Raw genomic sequence first — 21,678 nt, forward strand, 5'->3', positions numbered from 1 at the left:
AGGCATGGAAGACAGGCACCTTCAGACAGCTGCAACCTTTGGAGAGGGGATGCGAGCCAGACCAGATCAGTAGAACAGGTCAGCCACCGACTCGCCGCTCACCTCCTCAGCCCCCCTCCCACGGCTCGCCTACTCACCCCTCACCACTGCCCGCCCGCTTGCCTTCTCAGTCCCCCACCCCCACCGCTCGCCTACTCAGCCCCCCTCCCTTGCCGCTGGCTCACCTGCCCGCCCGCCCACCTCCTCAGCCCCCCCACACCTCCGACTCGCATACTCACTGCCTGCCTGCTTGCCTCCTCAGCCCCCCTCCCTCACCCTTCACTTGCCTACTCACCCCCCGCGGGCCGCACAGTGAGCCCACCTACTCAGCCCACACGGGCCGCAGAGTGAGCCCTGGGACGCATGTTGTGCAGGCCTGAGTTAGAACAACGTTGACTCTGATCATTATTTTCATGACATAAGTTTTCCCTTCAGCCTCTAGTGCTGTCTTGAAGCTTTCAAACTTCATATCAAATCGGGGAAAAAAAAAACTCTCTGCAAAATAGAATAGTTTGATGCTTAGCATTTCCATTAAAGGCATAATGAAATCACTTTTATTTCAGATGTCACAAAGCATCTTTTTTTTTATTATTTGTTGATATTTTATTTTGGCATAGATCATCCTATTTTAACTTTTTGTGGATTAACACAGAGATTTGGTCCAATTAAACTTTTTCAAAAGTCAAGATGGATAACATTAACAAATCACTAACCTTACCATAAGAGATCTCTCATGACATGTAATTGATGGACATTCCCTTTGTCAAACCCATAAAAGTGGGCTCCTCCCAGAAGTCACAGGCCACAAAATCCTGTTTACCATTATTTTCCCTGCTGAGAAAATTAGTGAGCTCCCTACTGCTATAATAATTCATTTAGGGGTGTTGCCTCTCTGATTATGAAGAAAACCATATAAACAGTGGAGACACCTGATGTGGCTTCCGAAGAGTCCAATGTCTAGCTGGAAAATTTTAGAAAACATGCCCGGATGTAAGTATCACTGAATAGTTTGAGTTGCAAGTGAAACAGACAGTGTGGTGTGAAAGAGTCTTAGAGGTCAATGACTGGGACTTATGAGGATCCTGAGTTCTTTTAGCCTGTGCTAAGCCAGTGATTCGTTTGACCTTGAGGAGGTTGCTTGACCTCCTTGTGCTTCAATCAAACCAAGGTAGGAAATTGAGTGAAAACTCAGGGCCTCGCTGAAAACCAGATGCGTACCTTATGACTGGAGAACTGCAAATGTACCTATTTTTAAGTGAGGAACAAAAATTGATCTGGGAATCTACAGGCCTTTAGCTTGACCTCAGTTGAATGCAAACCCTTAGAACAAATCTTGAAAGGGAGAGAAATTAAAGATATAGCGGTAATCAGTAATTGGGATTAAAATCCATGTTTTTACAAAAGGTAGATGGTGCCAGACCAACCTGATTTGTTTCTTTAAAAAGATACTGCATTTTTGGTCTGAAAAATTGTTTAGGTCTAATCTACCTCGATTTTGGTAAAGCATTAGATGAGTTCCACATGGGAAATTGTTAGTTATATTGAAGAAGATGGGGATTAATATGAGAATTGAAAGGTAGGTAAGGAACTGGTTAAAGGGGAGACTACAGTGGGTCACATTGAAAGATGAACTATCCAGCTGGAGAAAGGTTATTAGTGGAGTTTCTCAAGGATCAGTCTTGGGCCCAATCTTATTTAACATTTTCATTAATGACTTTGGGACAAAAAGTAGGAGTGTTCTAATAAAATTTGCAGATGGCAAAGTTGGGAGGTATTGACAATACAGGAGAAGGCCAGGATGTCATACAAGAAGATTTGGATGACCTTGAAAACTGGAGTAACAGAAATGGGATGAAATTTAATAGTGCAAGGTCATGCATTCAGGGACCAACAACAAGAGTCTTTGCTATAAACTGAGGATTTGCCAGCTGGAAGCATCAGAGGAGAAAGACTTGGGTGTATTGGTCAATCACAGGATAACTATGAGCCACCAATATGATGTGGCCATGAAAGAGGCTAGTACAGTTCTAGGATCAGGAGAGATAGGAAGCATTGTAGGTGGAAGTATTATTACCATTATACAAGGCACTGGTGAGATCTCGTGGAATACCGTGTTCAATTCTGGTCTCGCTTGTTTAAGAAAGATAAATTCAAACTGGAACAGGTGCAGACAAGGACTTACTAGGACGATCAGAGAAATGGAGAACCTGTTTTATGAGAGGAGACTTAAGGAGCTTGGCTTGTTTAGCCTAACAAAATGAAGGCTGAAGGGACATATGATTGCTCTCTGTAAATACATCAGTGTGAAAGTTACCTCTCTGTAAAGGGCCAGCACATGGCCTAATGCTACCTTGTTCCCATTTATGCACACAGTGGGGCTAATCTATTATGCTTAGCCTCCTGTACAAAGGTGAATTTTGCCCCCAAGTTACCATGGGCCCAGCCCTTTAAGATACTTTGTTCTCTCAGCTCCTATTGCACTCGCACTGTACCTCACAGGTTCAGGGCCTGTGTCTGTAATTAAAAAACACAATAAATGATCACAGTTCTGGCAGTAAAGAGAGCATGTAAAGAAAAATGACCTTGTACAAAGTTCCTGAAACAATGGGCTGGCAGTACACACACACACAACTTGATAAACAATAGACTCCTGATTTGTATTTCTTGCAAAATCCTTTTGCATATTTATGCTCTCTCTATATTTCTGTAACAATTTGAAATTAACATTCAAGCAGAGTCAAGTCTAGCAACATAACTGGAATATTATGTCTGTACAATTTATCAGTTGTAGTTGCAGTTAATACAGCTTTTTCACCTTATGAGAATAAGGATAATTAGACTGATGCCAGTTAAATGCAATTGGCATAGATGTTGGATGTGGATTAACACAGATTATTGAGGAGCAGCTATACATTTTTGGAGCAGATAACATGCTTTTTTTTTTAACAAGCCTTTTGAAAGGTATTTCTCTTCATCCTGAGAATTTCCTTTCCTGATTGAATGCAGTTATTTGGCATTCATGTATGTTTATATAGCGGGAGTAATGACCTCACAATTTTTTGGAGGATGGTATCCTCATGTAATGTCAGAATGAAGGTATCCTAATATGTTTAATAATAATCAGAAACATCTAGTGCAGTAGATGACTGAACAATGTCATTCACACTTCCTTAGACATCAGGAGTGAAATCCTCATCCCATGGAGTCAATGGAAGTTTTCCCATAGAATTTGATGGGGCTAAGATTTCACCCTAGATCTGGTTTTCTGAGAACATGATTGGCAGGGAGCCTGGCGTTCTCTGCTACTCATTTCAAAGGTGGCATAAGCCTTGTTTCTTCCACCTGGACTAGAGGTGTACTTGCCTAGGATTTTGGGATGCTGAAAGTATGCTGGTTTGGTAAATGGCCTGGGTTTTTTTCCATGGGATCAGTGCATGTTGTAATGTGTGAGATCTTAGGCCTTGTCTACACTACGAGAGTAGTTCGATTTTACTTAAATCGAATTTTTGGAATCGATATTGCAAAGTCGAACGTGTGTGTCCACACTAAGGACAGTAATTCGACTTTGTGAGTCCACACTAACGGGGAAAGCGTCGACATTGGAAGTGGTGCACTGTGGTCAGCTATCCCACAGTTCCCGGAGTCCCCGCTGCCCATTGGAATTCTGGGTGGAGCCGCAAATGCCTTCTGGGTAAAAAAAATGTGTCCAGGGTGCTTTTGGGTAACTGTCGTCATCCGTCCATCACTCCCGCCCTCCCTCCCTGAAAGCGCCGGCGGGAAATCAGTTTGCGCACTTTTCTAGTCAGTGACAGCGCAGACGCCACAGCACTGCGAGCATGGAGCCTGCTGCAACCATCACTGCAGTTGTGGCCGCTCTCAACGCCTCGCAACTTATCATACACCTTTCCCTGAGGCAGATGCAGAAAAGTCAGGCGAGGAGGCTACGTCAACGCGGTGATGGCCTGAAGTCTGAGAGTAGCACAGACCTCTCAGAAAGCAGGGGACCCAGCGCCGAGAACATCACGGTGGCAATGGGTCATGTTGATGCCGTGGAACGGCGATTCTGGGCACGGGAAACAAGCACTGAGTGGTGGGACCGCATAGTGCTGCAGGTCTGGGATGAATCCCAGTGGCTGCGAAACTTTTGCATGCGGAAGGGAACTTTCCTGGAACTTTGTGAGTTGCTGTCCCCTGCCCTGAAGCGCAATGACACCCGGATGCGAGCAGCCCTGACTGTCCAGAAGCGAGTGGCCATAGCCCTGTGGAAGCTTGCAACGCCAGACAGCTACCGGTCAGTCGCGAACCAGTTTGGGGTGGGCAAATCTACCGTGGGGGTTGTTGTGATGCAAGTAGCCAAGGCAATCGTTGATGTACTGCTGCCAAAGGTAGTGACCCTGGGAAACGTGGAGGCGATCATAGATGGCTTCGCAGCGATGGGATTCCCAAACTGCGGTGGGGCCATAGATGGAACTCACATCCCTATCCTGGCACCGGAACACCAGGCCAGCCAGTACATTAACAGAAAGGGCTACTTTTCCATGGTGCTGCAAGCACTGGTGGACCACAGGGGACGTTTTACCAACATCTACGTGGGATGGCCGGGCAAGGTTCATGACGCTCGTGTTTTCAGGAACTCTGGTCTGTTTAGACGGCTGCAGCAAGGTATTTACTTCCCGGACCACAAAATAACTCTTGGGGATGTGGAGATGCCTATAGTCATCCTCGGGGACCCAGCCTACCCGCTAATGCCCTGGCTCATGAAGCCCTATACTGGCGCCCTGGACACTGAAAAAGAACTCTTCAACTACCGGCTGAGCAAGTGCAGAATGGTGGTGGAGTGTGCTTTTGGACGTCTCAAGGGGAGATGGAGAAGCTTACTGACTCGCTGTGATCTCAGCGAAACCAATATCCCCATTGTTATTGCAGCTTGCTGTGTGCTCCACAATCTCTGTGAGAGCAAGGGGGAGACCTTTATGGCGGGGTGGGAGGTTGAGGAAAATAGCCTGGCTGCTGATTACTCACAGCCAGACAGCCGGGCGATTAGAAGAGACCAGCGGGAAGCGCTGTGCATCCGGAAGGCTTTGAAAGCAAAGTTCCTGAGTGAGCAGGGTAACCTGTGACTTTAAAGTTTGTGTATTGAGAAGCTAAACCTGCCCCCGTTTCTTTACCCAGTTAATGTTGACTATCCTATCCAGTTACATACCCCCTTCACCCCACTTCCAACACACGTTTCAAAATAAAAATAGTTCTACTTTGTTAAAGCACACCGTTTTCTTTAATACTGTATTCGCGGGAATTTTTTAAAACTGGGACGCAGACTGTGGTGCGGAGCGGGTGTACTGTAGTGGCGCGAATGCAGCTTCTAAACTCAAGGATTGACAGGCTCCGCTGCGGTGGGATGGTTGTTTCAACGGAGCCTGTCACCCCTCCTGATAGGGACTGTGTGTATGGGGGGGTCTATGTGACTTTGTGGCAGGGGGAGGACGGTTACAGATCCCCTGCTGTGTGGCTCTGTGATCCTGCCTAAGGACCGCCGCTTAAGATCTGTAACTGCCCTCCCCTGCCACAAAGTCACAGAGCAACCCACCCCCCACCACATAACATGAAAACAACCTCCCAGACTAACCAGGGTAACTAGTCACTGCATCACTGCACTATGTATGTGCCCTGCTGCTGTGCCTGCCCCCGACTATATACCCTGCCAAAGGTGACTGTCCTGTCGAATTACCAACCCCGTATCCCCCCCTCCTCCAAAAGAACATGATGGAAACAGTAGTTAACAGAAACGTATTTTTTATTATCAACCAAACATGGAACTGGGAAAGTGAAACTTGGACGGGGGCTTGTGTCAGGCGGGAAGGAAAGAACTTGTCAAATTTTGGGGAATGAGAGCCTTCTGCTGCTCGAGCTCTCTGCAGGGGTGGAGTGAGAGTTAGCAGGGACTCTGCCGCCTCTCCTTCTGTGCACTTTGGGTGAGGGGAGTATGGGACTTGGTGGCGGGGGAGGGCGGTTAGAGATGGACTGCAGCGGGGCTCTGTCCTCCTGCCTCCGTTCCTGCAGAACATCCACAAGGCGCCGGAGCGTGTCCGTTTGCTCCCTCATTAGTCCAAGCAGGGTTTGAGTCGCCTGCTGGTCTTCCTGACGCCACCTCTCCTCCCGATCCATGTTGGCTTGGTGCATTCGGGTCAAGTTCTCCCGCCACTGGGTCTGCTGTGCTGCCTGGGCTCTGGAGCAGGCTATAAGCTCCGAGAACATGTCCTCCCGTGTCCTCTTCTTCTTATGCCTAATCCGCGCTAGCCTCTGGGAGTGTGATGCCAGGCTAGGTTGTGAGACAGTCGCAGATGGGGCTGTGGGAATGGGAAAAAGGGAGTGAATTCCTCAGAAAGATAAATGTAGTTGTGAACAAAGAACATAGTCTTTCTCTGTTAACAAGACCATGCACAGCACCTATCACATGCGCACTCAGCACAAGGTCGAATTCTCGGCCTTCGCATTCAGTGCCTGGGGTCTTCTACAGCACATTTGAGAAGCCTCTCAGGAGAACGGAATTTCTGTTGCAGGCAGACATGGTAAGCCGTAGACTTGTGGCAGCTTAAAACTTTAATATTAGCAATGGCCTCATTTCACATTGAAATCAATGTCGGTCCCTGCTGCCAGCAATTCGGCAAGCAGGAAGTCTGCTCCTGTCCCACACCCTCGCGGCTGTCCCCGGGAACGATCCCTTTCGGCTGCCCCTCTCCCGTCTCCACCGCGTGGCTGCAAACCAGCGGTTACAGTTCTGTAAAGGAACGGCAAAGCAGTCCCAACACTAACATTCCCCTACCTCATTCAAAGCAGGTCATCATGAGCGACATCACCCTCATGAGGATCTCTGACAGCGAGAAAGAGAGAATGCTCCGGGAAAGCCTGCAAAGACCAGGGCCGTATGCCGCCATGCTGTGCAGAGCAATGATTCCAGAGTACTTGATAGTCTCGTGGCGTGGCAACGTGTCCTACTACGGAGGACCCAATAAGGCCGCTCTCCCCAAGAACCTAATGCAGCGGATTTCCAATTACCTCCAGGAGAGCTTCCTCGAGATGTCACAGGAGGATTTCTGCTCCATCCCCGGACATATAGACCGCATTTTACTGTAGCTGCTGTAGCAGTGACTAACCAGTAGAGCGGCTTGGGCAGGACAATCATGCAAAACCGGACATTGCTAGATTTTTTTTCAATAGTTGCACTGCCCATGACTGAACCGTTAAGCTAATCAAACTAATCATGAGAAACCCATTTTTTAAATTGTTAATATTCCTGTTCTGTTACAAATAAATGTTTAGATTTTTACAACACTTACTGGCTGATCCTTCCCCAGATTCTGTGTCCAGGGTAACGGCTGGGGAGGGTTGGTAGGGGATCTCTGTAAGGGTGATGAAGAGATCCTGGCTGTCGGGGAAATCAGCGTTGTGAGCGCTGTCGACTGCCTCGTCCTCCTCATCTCCTTCCTCATCTTTCCCGTCCGCTAACATGTCCGAGGATCCAGCCGTGGACACTATCCCATCCTCAGAGTCCACGGTCACTGGTGGGGTAGTGGTGGCGGCCGCACCGAGGATGGAATGCAGTGCCTCGTAGAAACGGGATGTCTGGGGATGGGATCCGGAGCGTCCGTTTGCCTCTTTGGTCTTCTGGTAGCCTTGTCTCAGCTCCTTGATTTTCACGCGGCACTGCGTTACATCCCGGCTGTATCCTCTCTCTGCCATGTCTTTAGAGATCTTCTCGTAGATCTTTGCATTCCGTCTTTTGGATCGCAGCTCGGAAAGCACGGACTCATCGCCCCACACAGCGATGAGATCCAAGACTTCCCGATCAGTCCATGCTGGGGCCCTCTTTCTATTCTGAGATTGCACGGCCATCACTGCTGGAGAGCTCTGCATCGTTGCCAGTGCTGCTGAGCTCGCCACGATGTCCAGACAGGAAATGAGATTCAAACTGGCCAGACAGGAAAAGGAATTCAAATTCAAATTTTCCCGGGGCTTTTCCTGTGTGGCTGGTCAGAGCATCCGAGCTCGTACTGCTGTCCAGAGCGTCAACAGAGTGGTGCACTGTGGGATAGCTCCCGGAGCTATTAGCGTCGATTTCCATCCACACCTAGCCTAATTCGACATGGCCATGTCGAATTTAGCGCTACTCCCCTCGTCGGGGAGGAGTACAGAAGTCGAATTAAAGAGACCTCTATGTCGAACTAAATACCTTCGCGGTGTGGACGGGTGCAGGGTTAATTCGATGTAACGGCGCTAACTTCGACATAAACGCCTAGTGTAGACCAGGCCTTAGACACCAAAGCTAAAGAATAGTTTCCCAAGCTTTCAGAGCTGATGTCTCCTTTCCAGATTAAGAGTGTTTTTGTGAGTGTGTCTAACAAGAACCCAAACTGTGAGCAGGTGTCAAGTATCAGGGTGAGCAGGTGAAATTTTGTAATTATGACAATACCTGTTAAGTATGATGTCTGAAAAGCAAATTTTGTAAAGGAGATGCAAACTAACAATTTAATATGTTGGATGAGTCTTTCTTATAGACAAAAGCTGTTCCATATAAGATTGGATAGAGGAAATAACAGACTTAATTCATTTTTAATTGATGGTCAATATCTAATTTTTATTGTAAGCATTGAAGAGAAAACGGTCTCCTCACGATACAAGGAGGAAAATGAGAACAGAACTTTCAAGGCACCTGCAAGTAAGGCTAGGTGACTAGAGAAAGTCAGTTACAGAATTTTTTCATAAAAAATACCTGTCAATTTGTCTTACAACGATCCAGTCAGTGCTGATGAATCAGTAACCTCTTGGATGCGGGGTCATCTGATCCACTTCTTTCACATAGGAGTTATTGGGGAAAATAGTACTACAGCTGGGCCTGCAGTTCCTTAAGACACTCACTCTCAATGATCAGATGCTTCCTGATAATTCCTGGCTGACTCCTCAGTTCCCTCCACAAAATTTGAGCCAAGAGGAAACTTACTACAAGTTTCCTGTTTGTGCTCAGGAAGACCAAATTCAAAGTTTTCTGATGAATCATGCATGGACAGAACATTCCAGCTCCAGCCCCGGCAAAGAGAGCTCAGCTTGTTCAACAAGACAGGCTAAGCAATGACACACACATTGAATTATTGATGGAATCCATAAAGGGAGATTGATCATTCAGAAAAACCTTCACTTCTGCTCTTAATATGAAGAGCTGAATTAGCTGTCATGAGGTGAAGTGCTATCTCACTTCATCTGGAAAGTGGAGTTGGTTGTCAGAGGAATCCATGATGAGAACAATGTCAAAAAATCAAAAATACATTACAAGGCCTTTAATGAGTTCACTACTTTATAACCTCTGTAAAAACAGTATATTTCAGACATCTAGGCAGCAAGAACTCGGGAGCACATAAACTAAAGCTGTGAGGCATTATGGTGTAGTGTTTTGTATCCATGCGACTGGTCTGCTATTCTTATCCGTCAACACCTTGGCACCACCCATGCAGATTGCAATCCACCACTCCCACTGGGTGTGGAAATCTTTGACAGCTTCCTGCAATGTCTTGAATAAACTAGTCTCTTGTTGTTTGCCCTAACAAAGTTGTATATAAGAGTTTCTGCTTTAATAAACAATTGGAAATATACCTTGCAACACTAGAAATTATGAAGCACCAGATATATCATTTAATTCATCAAGTTCTTGGGCATCCTCAGCCATGTCACTAATATGATACAAAAGAGTAAAGCGTAGCAAAAATTTTTGGACAAAAGTTTTTTTAGCAGAGAAATGTAGATCTGGATAGACCAAAACACTTTGTGAATTAATGTCAAATTTGCCTAATTGTTTGGGGGGGGAGGGTGGATTCAAAAAAGTTAAATTTTAAAACATGCAATATTTCCATTTTTCAAATAAAAAAAGTAAAATAAAGCCTCAAAAATGAAAGTGTTTCATTCAATCCAAAACAGAACTTTTTTACTTTTCAGTTTGCCAGAACATTTAAAAATTAGGTTTTTTTTCCAATTTCCCCCCCTACAATCAGCCAGTGAATCAAAAAATCAGTTGTTTGCACAGCTGTACATAACAGTACTATTTGGAAAAAGGCATTATTTAGTAGCTGTTCAGGCCCTATACTTTTTAAAACCTATGGAGCAATGGGATTCCACCTTTACATTGTTGTATGGTTTGTAGAGATATCTAAAAGTCCTTGAAGGGTTCCTTGATAACATTGCCACACCAAGTAATCAAGTCTTATTGATTTTTTTTCAAAGCTTCTGGTTTTCTTTGGGGGCGGGATGGAGTGATATATATTTGTTTTTTAAATCTCACTGAACATTTGAGGCTTCATACTCTTGGCTGCCAACACTTCAGAACACATTCTACCCTGTGGTCAGGGATCAGCACCGCGTCCGTGGTAAAAATTTTGAGGCCTGTGGAAATTTTTCAAAAAAATTAATAACTGAATGACATAACGCCCGCCCCCACCCCCAGATGTCCGTCACTAGGTACAGTAATTTTGTCAAGTGTCTGTCGTGCAACAGGTAGTGCCGACCCCTGCCTGTGGTTTTGAATGAATTCATATAGAATTGTATATTATATACTTGACACTGTATTTCCATGTTTTCTCTCTTCTTTCTGAGCAGCTGGAACTGGCCACTCATTTTTCACTAAATGACTCACCTTTCTGAATTACCCCTGAGCTCCAGCAGAAACTGAATGATGCATGAAATTCAGTTGTGTAAGGCTTAGCACTGCTCTTTAACCATTACATCTTAACTGTCCGGTGTCCAATTCAGTGCCAGGTTTCTTCAGGGACTGTTCTTATTTGCACTTTTGTTTAGAGAGAGAGAGAGAGAGAGATATTATACATATTTTTTTTTGTATGGGACTTCTGTTTTATATAAGGAAATCCAGACAGATGGGCACAAATGCAGGTACAGGTTCAATATTGTATTAGCTGAAGCTCTAGCAGTTTGCTGCATACACTCTCATCTTTCACTGGAGTACACTAATCTACTAGCTGGGATTCTCAGGTTAAAATAATATAGTGCATGTCTTTAAAGGTATATCCCGTTACAGAGCTGACGTTGTTTATACATTTTTTTATTACCAAAAATGTATTGATACTTTTTTCCAAATGCTTACTTTTGTATGACATTCTATGACCCTCTGAGCTTCCTCCATGACTCCCAAAGGGCTTGCACATTATCCCAAGGGTGGCTATCCCTATATATAAACTTGTAGTCACTATTATATTGTCACTCTTCAACCACAGGCTATATTGAGGTGGAGCATATGTGGAGAGATTGGGCAGCAGCAAGGGACCTCAGAGGCATTCTGGCTGCCTTGGCTAAAAAGCGAAAAAAGGTCTGGGAGATTTCCATTCAGGCTATGGCACCCTTTTACAGGGTATAGTATGGGCTCCACCTCTCTTGCTCTGCTCTGCTCTCTTTTTTTTTTTCCTCTGGAGGCGGCCCCAGCTGTACCTTACAGTGGCCCTTTTGGAGATAGACTTGTATTGAGGATTCGAATAGTAGCCAGTCTCTATGTAGGAGAAAGCTCCTTGCACATCATCTTCTACTCTTGCAAATAAGCTCCAGGGCCTAGTTCTGCTCCCATTGAAATCACTGGAATTTTTTGCGATTGTCATTAAAGGGAGCAAGGTTGGGCCCTCTCCCCGGGTCTTTAATGAGAATTTATTTGGCTCACTGTGATCGATCTGAGTAGCACAAAGGCACAGAACTGGGGAGGGGATCTGCCCCAATGTATTTTTTTAACTCTTTTCTGTAATAATTCATACAGCAATGAGGCTGTCACATATAGGAGAATTATGTCAGAAATAGCACTCCAAGGGCGATCACAAAGTTGTGTAAAAGTAACACTCATAATAATAATAACTTACACCCAGTTATACTGTGCTTAAGTTATGGGATCTGAACAGCTTTCAGACTAGTCTGGGAAATTTTCCAAAGGTGGAACAATTCTCCAGCCATTGCGAACAGACAATTCCCATTGATTTGTCTAGGAGTTGATCATTTGCAGTGGCTGGAGAAATAGGCCTAGGAAACTGTTTCTGGTGAATTCCCACAATTATTATATTTTTCCCTCAATAACTGTCCCAAACTCTCATTATCACTAATAGAAAGTATGTAGATATTTTGAAGAGACCATTTCCCCTCGTGGTGACCCTATGTTACGGTTTTAATCTATCCAGATTCTCAATGTGTAAATTTAAGACACTGGAATAGCTCGTCAAACTTTCTCCAATACTATCCAAACATGAAGCCGTGAACTGGATGTCTTCGCTCAACATGTATTTTTATTATTTTTAGTTAGTTTTGATTTGTTTGTACTGATTTCAACAGAATCATAATGCTCTAGTAAAACAAATATACAAATGAGTTTGTGTTGGAGTTGTCAGTGTTACTGAAAAGGCAAATAGTGCAAATAATATTGTCTGAAAAGTGTAATGCAACAGTCTTTGCAACAATGACAAGGATCTGGTTATGATTTTTCTTCCTTCTGCATCTGTGCTTTGTGTCTGTTTTGCTAACAAACATAAGGATGATCAGATCTGGCCTGGAGAGGGCCAGATGGTATGTACATTTTTAGTAATATTTACAGAGTATAACACATTTCTAACTAACCATCATCTGATAAGATTTATATCCAGTAGCTGAAATGAATGATTAACATATACCAAAGCAGTACTACTGAGCAGGGATAATAAATGCTATAAAAGATAACAGGTATGTTACGATTTACACAAAATAAATTGCAAAGAACATATAATAAACAATTTAAGGTGCCAAGATGGAATATGTGCTGATGGCAAATCAGGGAGCTCAATGTAGTGAATGGCTGTCTTCTGAGAAAAATTATTTCACAAAAGATATATAGCACTGCATAGTAGCAGACATTAGAGAATCTTACTTCAGTAATAATTGGACATTAAGACATAGCTTCAATGCTGTATGTGTCTAATTTTTGGGAATACATGTGAGATCAGGATTTCATTTGTATGTATCCATACTTGGTGGTTTGACCTCTTAACTACCCTAGGAATGTATTATTGAGTATGTGATGACTATAGGATTACCATACGTCCGGTTTTTCCCAGACATGTCCGGCTTTTCGGCAATCAAACCCCCGTCTGGGGGGGAATTGCCAAAAAGCTGAACATGTCCGGGAAAAATACTGGGCGGGCACTTCCTCTCCCGCAGCTGCTCTGCTCCTCCCCGGACTCAGACTTCGGCTCTGTTTAAGAGCCAAGCTGCCCGAGCCAGCGCTACTGGCTTCAGGCAGCCCCCTTGACTCTGGACCCCAGCCGCCGGCTGGGCACTTCTCCTCCCCGGCTCCAGCTGCTCTGCTCCACCCTGGACTCAGACTTCGGCTCTGTTTAAGAGCCACGCTGCCCGAGCCAGCGCTACCGGCTTCGGGCAGCCCCCGTGCCTCTGGACCCCAGCCGCCGGAGCAGAGCAGCTGGAGCCGGGGAGGAGAAGTGCCCAGCTGGCGGCTGGGGTCCGGAGTCAAGGGGACTGCCCGAAGCCGGTAGCGCTGGCTCGGGCAGTTTGGCTCTCAAACAGAGCTGAAGTCTGAGTCCGGGGAGGAGCAGAGCAGCTGGAGCTGGGGAGGAAAAGTGCCCGGCCGGGGGCGCAGGGTCTGGAGGCATAGGGGCTGTCTGAAGCCCGAGTGCTACCGGCTTCATGGTTTGCCGGGCAGCCTCCAGACCCTGCGCCCCCAGCTGGGCGCTTCCCCTCCCGGGCTCCAGCTGCGCTGGGGAAGCGCCGACCGGGGGCGCAGAGTCTGGAGGCTGCCCGGCAAACCGTAAAGCCGGTAGCGCTCGGGCAGCCCTTTTTGCGTGGCTGGGAGGGAGGAGGGGGAGTTAGGGCGGGGACTTTGGGGAAGGGGCAGGGAAAGGGTGGAGTTGGGGCGGGGCCGGGGGTGGGAAAGGGGCGGGGCTAGGGGGCGTGGAGTGTCCTTTTTTTTTTTTTTATTTTTTAAATATGGTAACCCTAGATGACTAGAAAAGTGACACATTAGTTGCCCAGAGCATTTGTCTTATATATTTACAATCTAGATTGTCTGTTCCAACTGACATGCACTTAATGGGTCACAAGTTTGTATCTGATCCAGCATTCAGAGAAGTTTCAGAGTAACAGCCGTGTTAGTCTGTATCCGCAAAAAGAAGAACAGGAGTACTTGTGGCACCTTAGAGACTAACAAATTTATTAGAGCATAAGCTTTCGTGGACTACAGCCCACTTCTTCGGATGCATATAGAATGGAACATATAATGAGGAGATATATATACACACATACAGAGAGCATAAACAGGTGGGAGTTGTCTTACCAACTCTGAGAGGCCAATTAATTAAGAGAAAAAAAAAAAAAAAACTTTTGAAGTGATAATCAAGCTAGCCGAGTACAGACAGTGTGATAAGAAGTGTGAGAGTACTTACAAGGGGAGATAGAGTCAACGTTTGTAATGGCTCAGCCATTCCCAGTCCTTATTCAAACCCGAGTTGATTGTGTCTAGTTTGCATATCAATTCTAGCTCTGCAGTCTCTCTTTGGAGTCTGTTTTTGAAGTTTTTCTGTTGTAATATAGCCACCCGCAGGTCTGTCACTGAATGACCAGACAGGTTAAAGTGTTCTCCCACTGGTTTTTGAGTAGTTTGATTCCTGATGTCAGATTTGTGTCCATTAATTCTTTTGCGTAGAGACTGTCCGGTTTGGCCAATGTACATGGCAGAGGGGCATTGCTGGCACATGATGGCATATATCACATTGGTAGATGTGCAGGTGAACGAGCCCCTGATGGTATGGCTGATGTGATTAGGTCCTATGATGATGTCACTTGAATAGATATGTGGACAGAGTTGGCATCGGGGTTTGTTACAAGGATAGGTTCCTGGGTTAGTGCTTTTGTTCAGTGATGTGTGGTTGCTGGTGAGTATTTGCTTTAGGTTGGGGGGTTGTCTGCAAGCGAGGACAGGTCTGTCTCCCAAGATCTGTGAGAGTAAAGGATCATCTTTCAGGATAGGTTGTAGATCTCTGATGATGCGCTGGAGAGGTTTTAGTTGGGGGCTGAAGGTGACAGCTAGTGGTGTTCTGTTATTTTCTTTGTTGGGCCTGTCTTGTAGGAGGTGACTTCTGGGTACTCGTCTGGCTCTGTCAATCTGTTTTTTCACTTCAGCAGGTGGGTATTGTAGTTTTAAGAATGCTTGATAGAGATCTTGTAGGTGCTTGTCTCTATCCGAAGGATTGGAGCAAATGTGGTTATATCTTAGAGCTTGGCTGTAGACAATGGATCGTGTGGTGTGTCCTGGATGGAAGCTGGAGGCATGTAGAAATCCCTCGGATAGAGACAGCTTTGTGAAGGGCAGTCCATAGTGATGTGGGGGATGTGAGAAGTTGTCTTGATGACGCACAGTAATCTGTGCCTGTCACAATTGGTAGGAAAAGATTTATAGAGGACATCCTGAAAAGCTGCTTCACATGACAGAATAAGCGATTTCAGTTGACTATTGTTACCTGTAAGCCCCAAAGAAACTGGCTTTCATGCACCCTAAGAGCATGTGCGTGAAGCTAGGCTTTTCTGTGATCAGTAGACCAACCTGAGTAAATGCTTTGTTTTCCTTGTCATTTTTTTCAGTAGGTGGGGGCAGGTATGTGGGTAACTCCATCACGTCACTGAATGGTCCCTGGTCCTTACTGAGAAGATGAGCTACAGTCTCAGGCCGCAGTCCGAAATATTCAGACAGTCAAAAAACAGCACACTTGAAACTGAAAATTTAGATGCAAACTGAAAATAAACTGCTAGGAGACTGGATTGCCATCAGACACTGACATCACCTAGATCAAAAAAACTTGAATGCAAAATGAACAAATGAGAGAGCCCTTCCAGCTCAGAGAAAAACCTTTTTTGTGGAGATGGCACAGCATCTTCAGTGGTGATTAAACTTGAAACTACTTTTCCATGCTAAAAGAAAATATAGTGGTTCATTTCCTGAGCCCAGAGGTAATATAGTCTTAAAGGCCCCAGTTGTGTGTGTTACATTATTTTTCTGCATCAACATTACTTGTTCCTTCTGTTTCTTTAAATGAAAATTTGGACAATGTACAAAGTTGTTGTTGTGGGTTTCCTGATTTTTATGTGTGTGAATGTTTTGCATTTTCACCCTGATTGTAGGCAAACCCATCCGCTGCTGAAAATAGCTCAAATGCTCCTAGAACAGTAGTACCAGCCAGCAGCTGAGATTCATTTACTCTTATCCCCTTCCCTCTTTCTCCCCTACAGATTCCTGTATTTGACTTAAACTTAAACCTTTGGAGTGCAAACCTTCAAAAAAGGCTAAATAAACAAGATCTGCATGTACAAGGGCAGAAGCACTTACTTCCTCTGCACTTGAGAAACAGCCAAGCTGGTCCGTCCGGTAAGTCATATATTTTTTTTTGTTAAACGTGTTTTATGTTTTCTTACTGCACTCATGACTGACCTTCTTGATGATCTAGCTAATGTTCAGAGAGAACCTGCCACTTATTACTAGTATTTCTTAGCTATATGTTCTATTTCTGTATATAAGTGCAAACCCAATTATGTTATGCAGAAGCAAGAATCTAGGTCCTGCCTTACTGTGCCTTTTCTGAGGCTCTCTGAAATATTAATCTAGAGTTATATGCACTACATTTTAGAAGGGGCTGGGTTTTAAATTAATTTAGCTCTCGGGTTGTTGTATCCAAATCATAAGAGAAGATCTAAAGCAAAACACCAGATCACTGTATTTTGGATTTGTTCCTGCTTTTAGTATTTGAAAGTTAGTAGAATTACAACCAACTATTCAAGTAAAGAGAATTTCTCAATTATAGCACGTAAATCCTTAGTGTTTAAAAATCACCTTTCCCATTGATTCGCTAGTGTTGCTTGGTTTGCTTGCTTGTTGCATGTGGCGCAGAGACAATAGATAATCTAAAATGTTGTTGACACATTCAATGTAAGATTTAATTTTTCTTTCCCTGATGTTAATGTTTGCACCTAGTTAATCTGTGGTGTTGGCACGTTTACCAGCAGGCTTCTTTACCCTACTCATAAAATATTTCTGTAATTGCCCTTTACTCCATTATAAGGATATTTGATGTGGCTTATAGTTTTCAAAGTACTTTGATCTGTGTACTTCCAACATAACATTTATTTTGATTATGGGGTGTTAACATATCTTTGGGGGGGGGGAATGTTTTGCTATGGTGATATGACAACACCTCCTGAATAAAAACTTTGATTTGTCGACAACATTCCTGTATTCTTCCTTACTATGATCAAAATGAAGAAAATGTCTAAAAAAGCAAAACCAATTCTTCCATTTCTGAGATCAATCACTTTTTCGAGCTTTGATGATCAGCTTCCTGTTGCATGCTATGACTTCTCTAAGGAAGAAGCTAGCATTAAATGACAGCTTACACAGACATAGTCCATCAGCTCACATACACTGTGGACCACTGGCTTACCACAATTACTATGTTCTTGTGTACTGTATGCCTCTGTTCAGTATAGTTGGTTTTTCAAACTTTGCCATAGAAAAATCCTGGAATTAGAGTTCAACTTTTTTTTTTTTTAAATGTGATTGAAGCACTGGGCCATATGTCAAAGCAAATCTACATTTAAAAATACAGTAGTGTTCTGTATTAAACTTTTCATGAGGGGAAAGCTGTTGGAGTCAATTCTCTTATTGAAAAGCTGTGACTGGGCTTCCTAACTCATTTAATTTTACAGGGGGGGGCTTTTCAGTTGACTTTTTGTGCAAGAAAAATTCACGTAAAGTTATAAAGTGTGTATATAGTTTTTATTGTATAATATATATTTTGGTAAAAAATATAGACTTGTATAAAAATTAACGTCTTGGGTGTCTTGTGATATTTGTTCAGAAATGCAGGTCTATGTCAGAGTCCTATGCTAGTGTTTCCCACTGCTATGGGACACCTGGATCCCATTCCTGGACACTTGCTCCCCCAGGCCACCAGGTGTTGATAATTCTGGGCAGGTAGCAACCTCAGAGCTGTGTGGGATTTGCATCACTCTGCAGACACACCTCTGGCTGATTGACTCTTCCTCACCTAATAAGGGCATTCAGACAACTAGTGAGGTGATGCATAATCATCCAGTGACCTGGTTATTTTGTCCATTTAATTTTACGACTAAACCACCTTGTCAAGTTACAGTCCGGTCTCTGACCAAAAAGTATCAACTGGCCTGTGCCTCTCTGCAACCATCTGTCCTTCTTTGTGCCTCAATGCTGGGCCACCCCAGCCACCTTCTCCCACCCACTTCTCATAAACCGCCTCTTCTCTCCTACCTGCTCGTCTTCCTGAACAGCGAGCCTGTTGCCTTCTGATCCCTCACCAAAAGGCCCCACTTCCTCTTCCCCCAGCTTGAGCACTCTATCCTCACTGATGTACCCAGCTTTTCCACCGTGCAGCAATGACCGCTTATCTTCTCTGCTAATAATTGTTAGGTAGGGTGAATGACCTATAGCCCATTTGTGGATGGTCCATTATGAAGAGGTTTTTAAGGGCCTCTGAAAGGAATACTGTTTAGACAGAAGGTTGGTTGCTGCAATGTGGTCCCCGGTGAAGTGGGCACGTGCTTGTAGATGAAAGTCTGGAAGAAATGTGTGATTCTCAGCAGTCCAACTGAGCTTCTTGGAGGAAAAAAATACAGCAAAACTATATTATTGGCAAAACTTTCCAAATATTATTTTTATCAGAATAATATTTGAGTTATGTAAAGTAAGGAATATCTATAACTGGGAATTTTCCACTTTTTCCATTTTAAAATGATGAAACATTTCATTAAAAAAAATTATAGTCAAATAAAATTGCTCTGGACCAGAGACCAAATAATGCTAAATTTCAAGTTAGCATTAATTTTTATGATCAAGTAATAAGCTCCTGCAATTAGGAGTCGGTATGTGAAATGCTGACACAACCTGAATTATAGTGGTATGAATGTGGCACTATAAATAAATCAGCTGAATGAAGGAAGTCTCAGGAGAACAGTGGAATGTCTTTCTTTGCTTAAATATACCTCTGCATTCATGAAGAACACACAGTAACATTTTGTGCAGGTTTCTCCCTTTGACAGTGTGTCTTTGTTCACTCTCCAAAGGTGATGTCAAATATGTCAGTGGAAAAAATAATAAACTTCCTCGTTTGCATTTTTTATTTTACTTAACTGATAGGCTCCGAGGGAGCCTTGTAAGTCCTGAATAGCCTAGTGCTGTTAATTGTAATGCAATGTGTTTGGAGAGTAGAGGATCACTCAGAGCAGTTAGTGTTGGTTAAATAAACAAATGGGACCTGTCACTGCTGTTTGTATAAATTCAAACAGGGGAGTATGTGTAAACTTTTGATAATGAAACCTACACATCTGATCAAATAGGACATCTCAGAATTTCCTTGACTTGTTCCTGATGTACAGGTCTATTTTCCAAATACAGTGATTGCTTTCAGGATGTGTTGCTTCTAGAAACAATTAAGGTTCTATCCTGATAGCTAGGATTACTTGTATAGTAAGAATTTTTCACGCTGATAAAGAATTTGAATTCAACGTCTGTTCTGCCATTGGTGAGGTTGGGTAGCTCCGTGGAGACTACTGTGAGTTACACACATTTATCAATAGCAGAGATTAGTGGATATTTGTTCTAACTGAATGTTGTTTAAAACTATGTGACCATGTTGAAAAACAGAAAACAAGAATGTTTAAAAATGGTAGAACAAAGTAAGCAGGATGTCTGAAATTCATCCATTGTGTGGAGGGCAGCACACTGCCCTCTTTGTTACTTAAGGATCAGAGGGGAGATGCACCAGGGTCAACAGGCTGAGCATGTCTGCCTACTTACTGCAAGCCACAAAAGTAGTCTCCACACTGGGCCTACAAAGATTAGCACAGAAGGTTGAGGGTGACAGTGGATAGTTCTGGGGCAAGCCCAGGGCAATGATTCAACATTGACATAGATCAATTTGCCTCAATACCAAAGACAACTTGTGGAGAGGGATGAGGCTGCTGTTGCACCCTAGTAGTTGAGTAGGGATTGCAGCTGCAGAGAGCTAGTAGCCCTGCACTGGTGGCACTTCTCTTACATAGAGCTTGAACACTCAGGTTTTAGGTGGGTGGAACATATTTCATCTTAAGTGATTTATAAACTTGATTCTCCTTTCACACCATAGTGGAAGTGAGAACAGAATCATGCTTACTATTCTTTATTTCTATTCACTCATGTTATGGAAAAGTCCAGCACGGAATGAAGACCAGATAGAGCTGTGCTATTTAACTTCAACAGCTGGACAGCTATTTGTCATCTAATAAAGTCACACATTCACAAATTATGTCCTAATGTAGCATCTCCATGTTTACTTTGTCTAGTTGTACTGTTGTGACTCATCATCATTATGTAGAACTGTAATGTTTGACATGATGGCATATTATGTAAGAACTTCATCTTTTCTCCCTTCACGCTGGCTGCTGGGCAAGGGGCTTCCCTTTTTCTCTTGTTCCCCATTACTGCCTCGTGGAAGAAAAGAAGGACATTTCCTCTCTCTCATCTCCCCTTAGCTTGGGAAACACCCTTACCTCTAGAGGGACTCCTGTCACTTAAGAGCCAACAGAGTGCCATTAAGACAGAGGGTCTTGGAGAAAGACATGTAAGAGCCCCAGTGAGCCTCCTGCAGTTTGTGGAGAGTGAGTTAAGGTTGTAGTACCTTGTCTTTACACTATAACAGTCATTTGATAGTGAGCAAAATTGTTTTGATGGCAATCTTCTTGTTTTATATGTTCATAACTTTCCAAAAGAATTCACCTTCTGGGCTGAAATTTTTGCTGTTTGGTCTTTGAACAAATGGGAATATCCATGATAGAAAATTTTGACTTTTTTGGGCAAATATCTAAAACCAAAGTAGTTCAATTTCTAAACACCACTGTGGTGCTTCACTGAAGATGTAGTTTAGGTAATTCATACTCCCATTCTTCTGTACTGACAAAGGTCCCTGATCAGTCTATCTTTCCCATGATGCAGCATGGTTTCCCCTCTTTGTGAGGCCTGGAAATACATCATGGGAGTACTATGGCCATGGTGCATCATGGGAAATAAGTCCGTCTGGGAAGCCCAGCCCAGAAGAGAATGGGGACATGAAGCATTAGAACTAGAATTTCCATGAGGCACTGAGATGGCATATCTGAATTGATATATTTGTTTACAGCCAAAATATTTGATTTTCCAATGAAAGCTGGAAACTTTTCAGTTCTCAGACATTTTTTGGTGAAAAATTGAAATAATTGTGGAAAGCAGATATTTTTGCCAAAAAAATAGTTTAATAGAAAACTCAATTTCCCATCAAATATAGTTTCAATGGAAAATTTTAACCGACCCTAGTATATGGTGTAGTTTGAAAAATATTGATTGGTTAATATGTAGCTCTTATGTAGCACTTTTCATCATAAAAGTAAAGTTATGAACTATACTGAAAGCTATGTTAACTGTGTGTTTCTTCTTATAGAGAGATAAGGCATGTATGTGTGCATTTTTTTAATTTCAAACCTAAGTGTGTCTCTATTAAGTGCATCTTTGAATGTATTTTAGTAAACCTC

At 43.6% G+C, this 21,678-nt stretch overlaps 1 protein-coding gene across 9 annotated transcripts in view; it reads left to right on the forward strand.

Annotated features, from left to right (window-relative positions):
* SORBS2 (sorbin and SH3 domain containing 2) overlaps positions 1-21,678 on the forward strand; it is a 399,306-nt gene that overhangs the window by 124,266 nt on the left and 253,362 nt on the right. For all 9 annotated transcript variants that reach the window (XM_054031114.1, XM_054031115.1, XM_054031124.1 and 6 more), the window contains one exon: positions 16,339-16,474. In XM_054031114.1, the coding sequence (XP_053887089.1) occupies positions 16,339-16,474 (136 nt within the window). The remainder of the gene's footprint in view (positions 1-16,338; positions 16,475-21,678) is intronic.

This window comes from Malaclemys terrapin, chromosome 5, assembly GCF_027887155.1.
Source record: "Malaclemys terrapin pileata isolate rMalTer1 chromosome 5, rMalTer1.hap1, whole genome shotgun sequence".
In the NCBI taxonomy this organism is placed as follows: domain Eukaryota; kingdom Metazoa; phylum Chordata; order Testudines; family Emydidae; genus Malaclemys; species Malaclemys terrapin.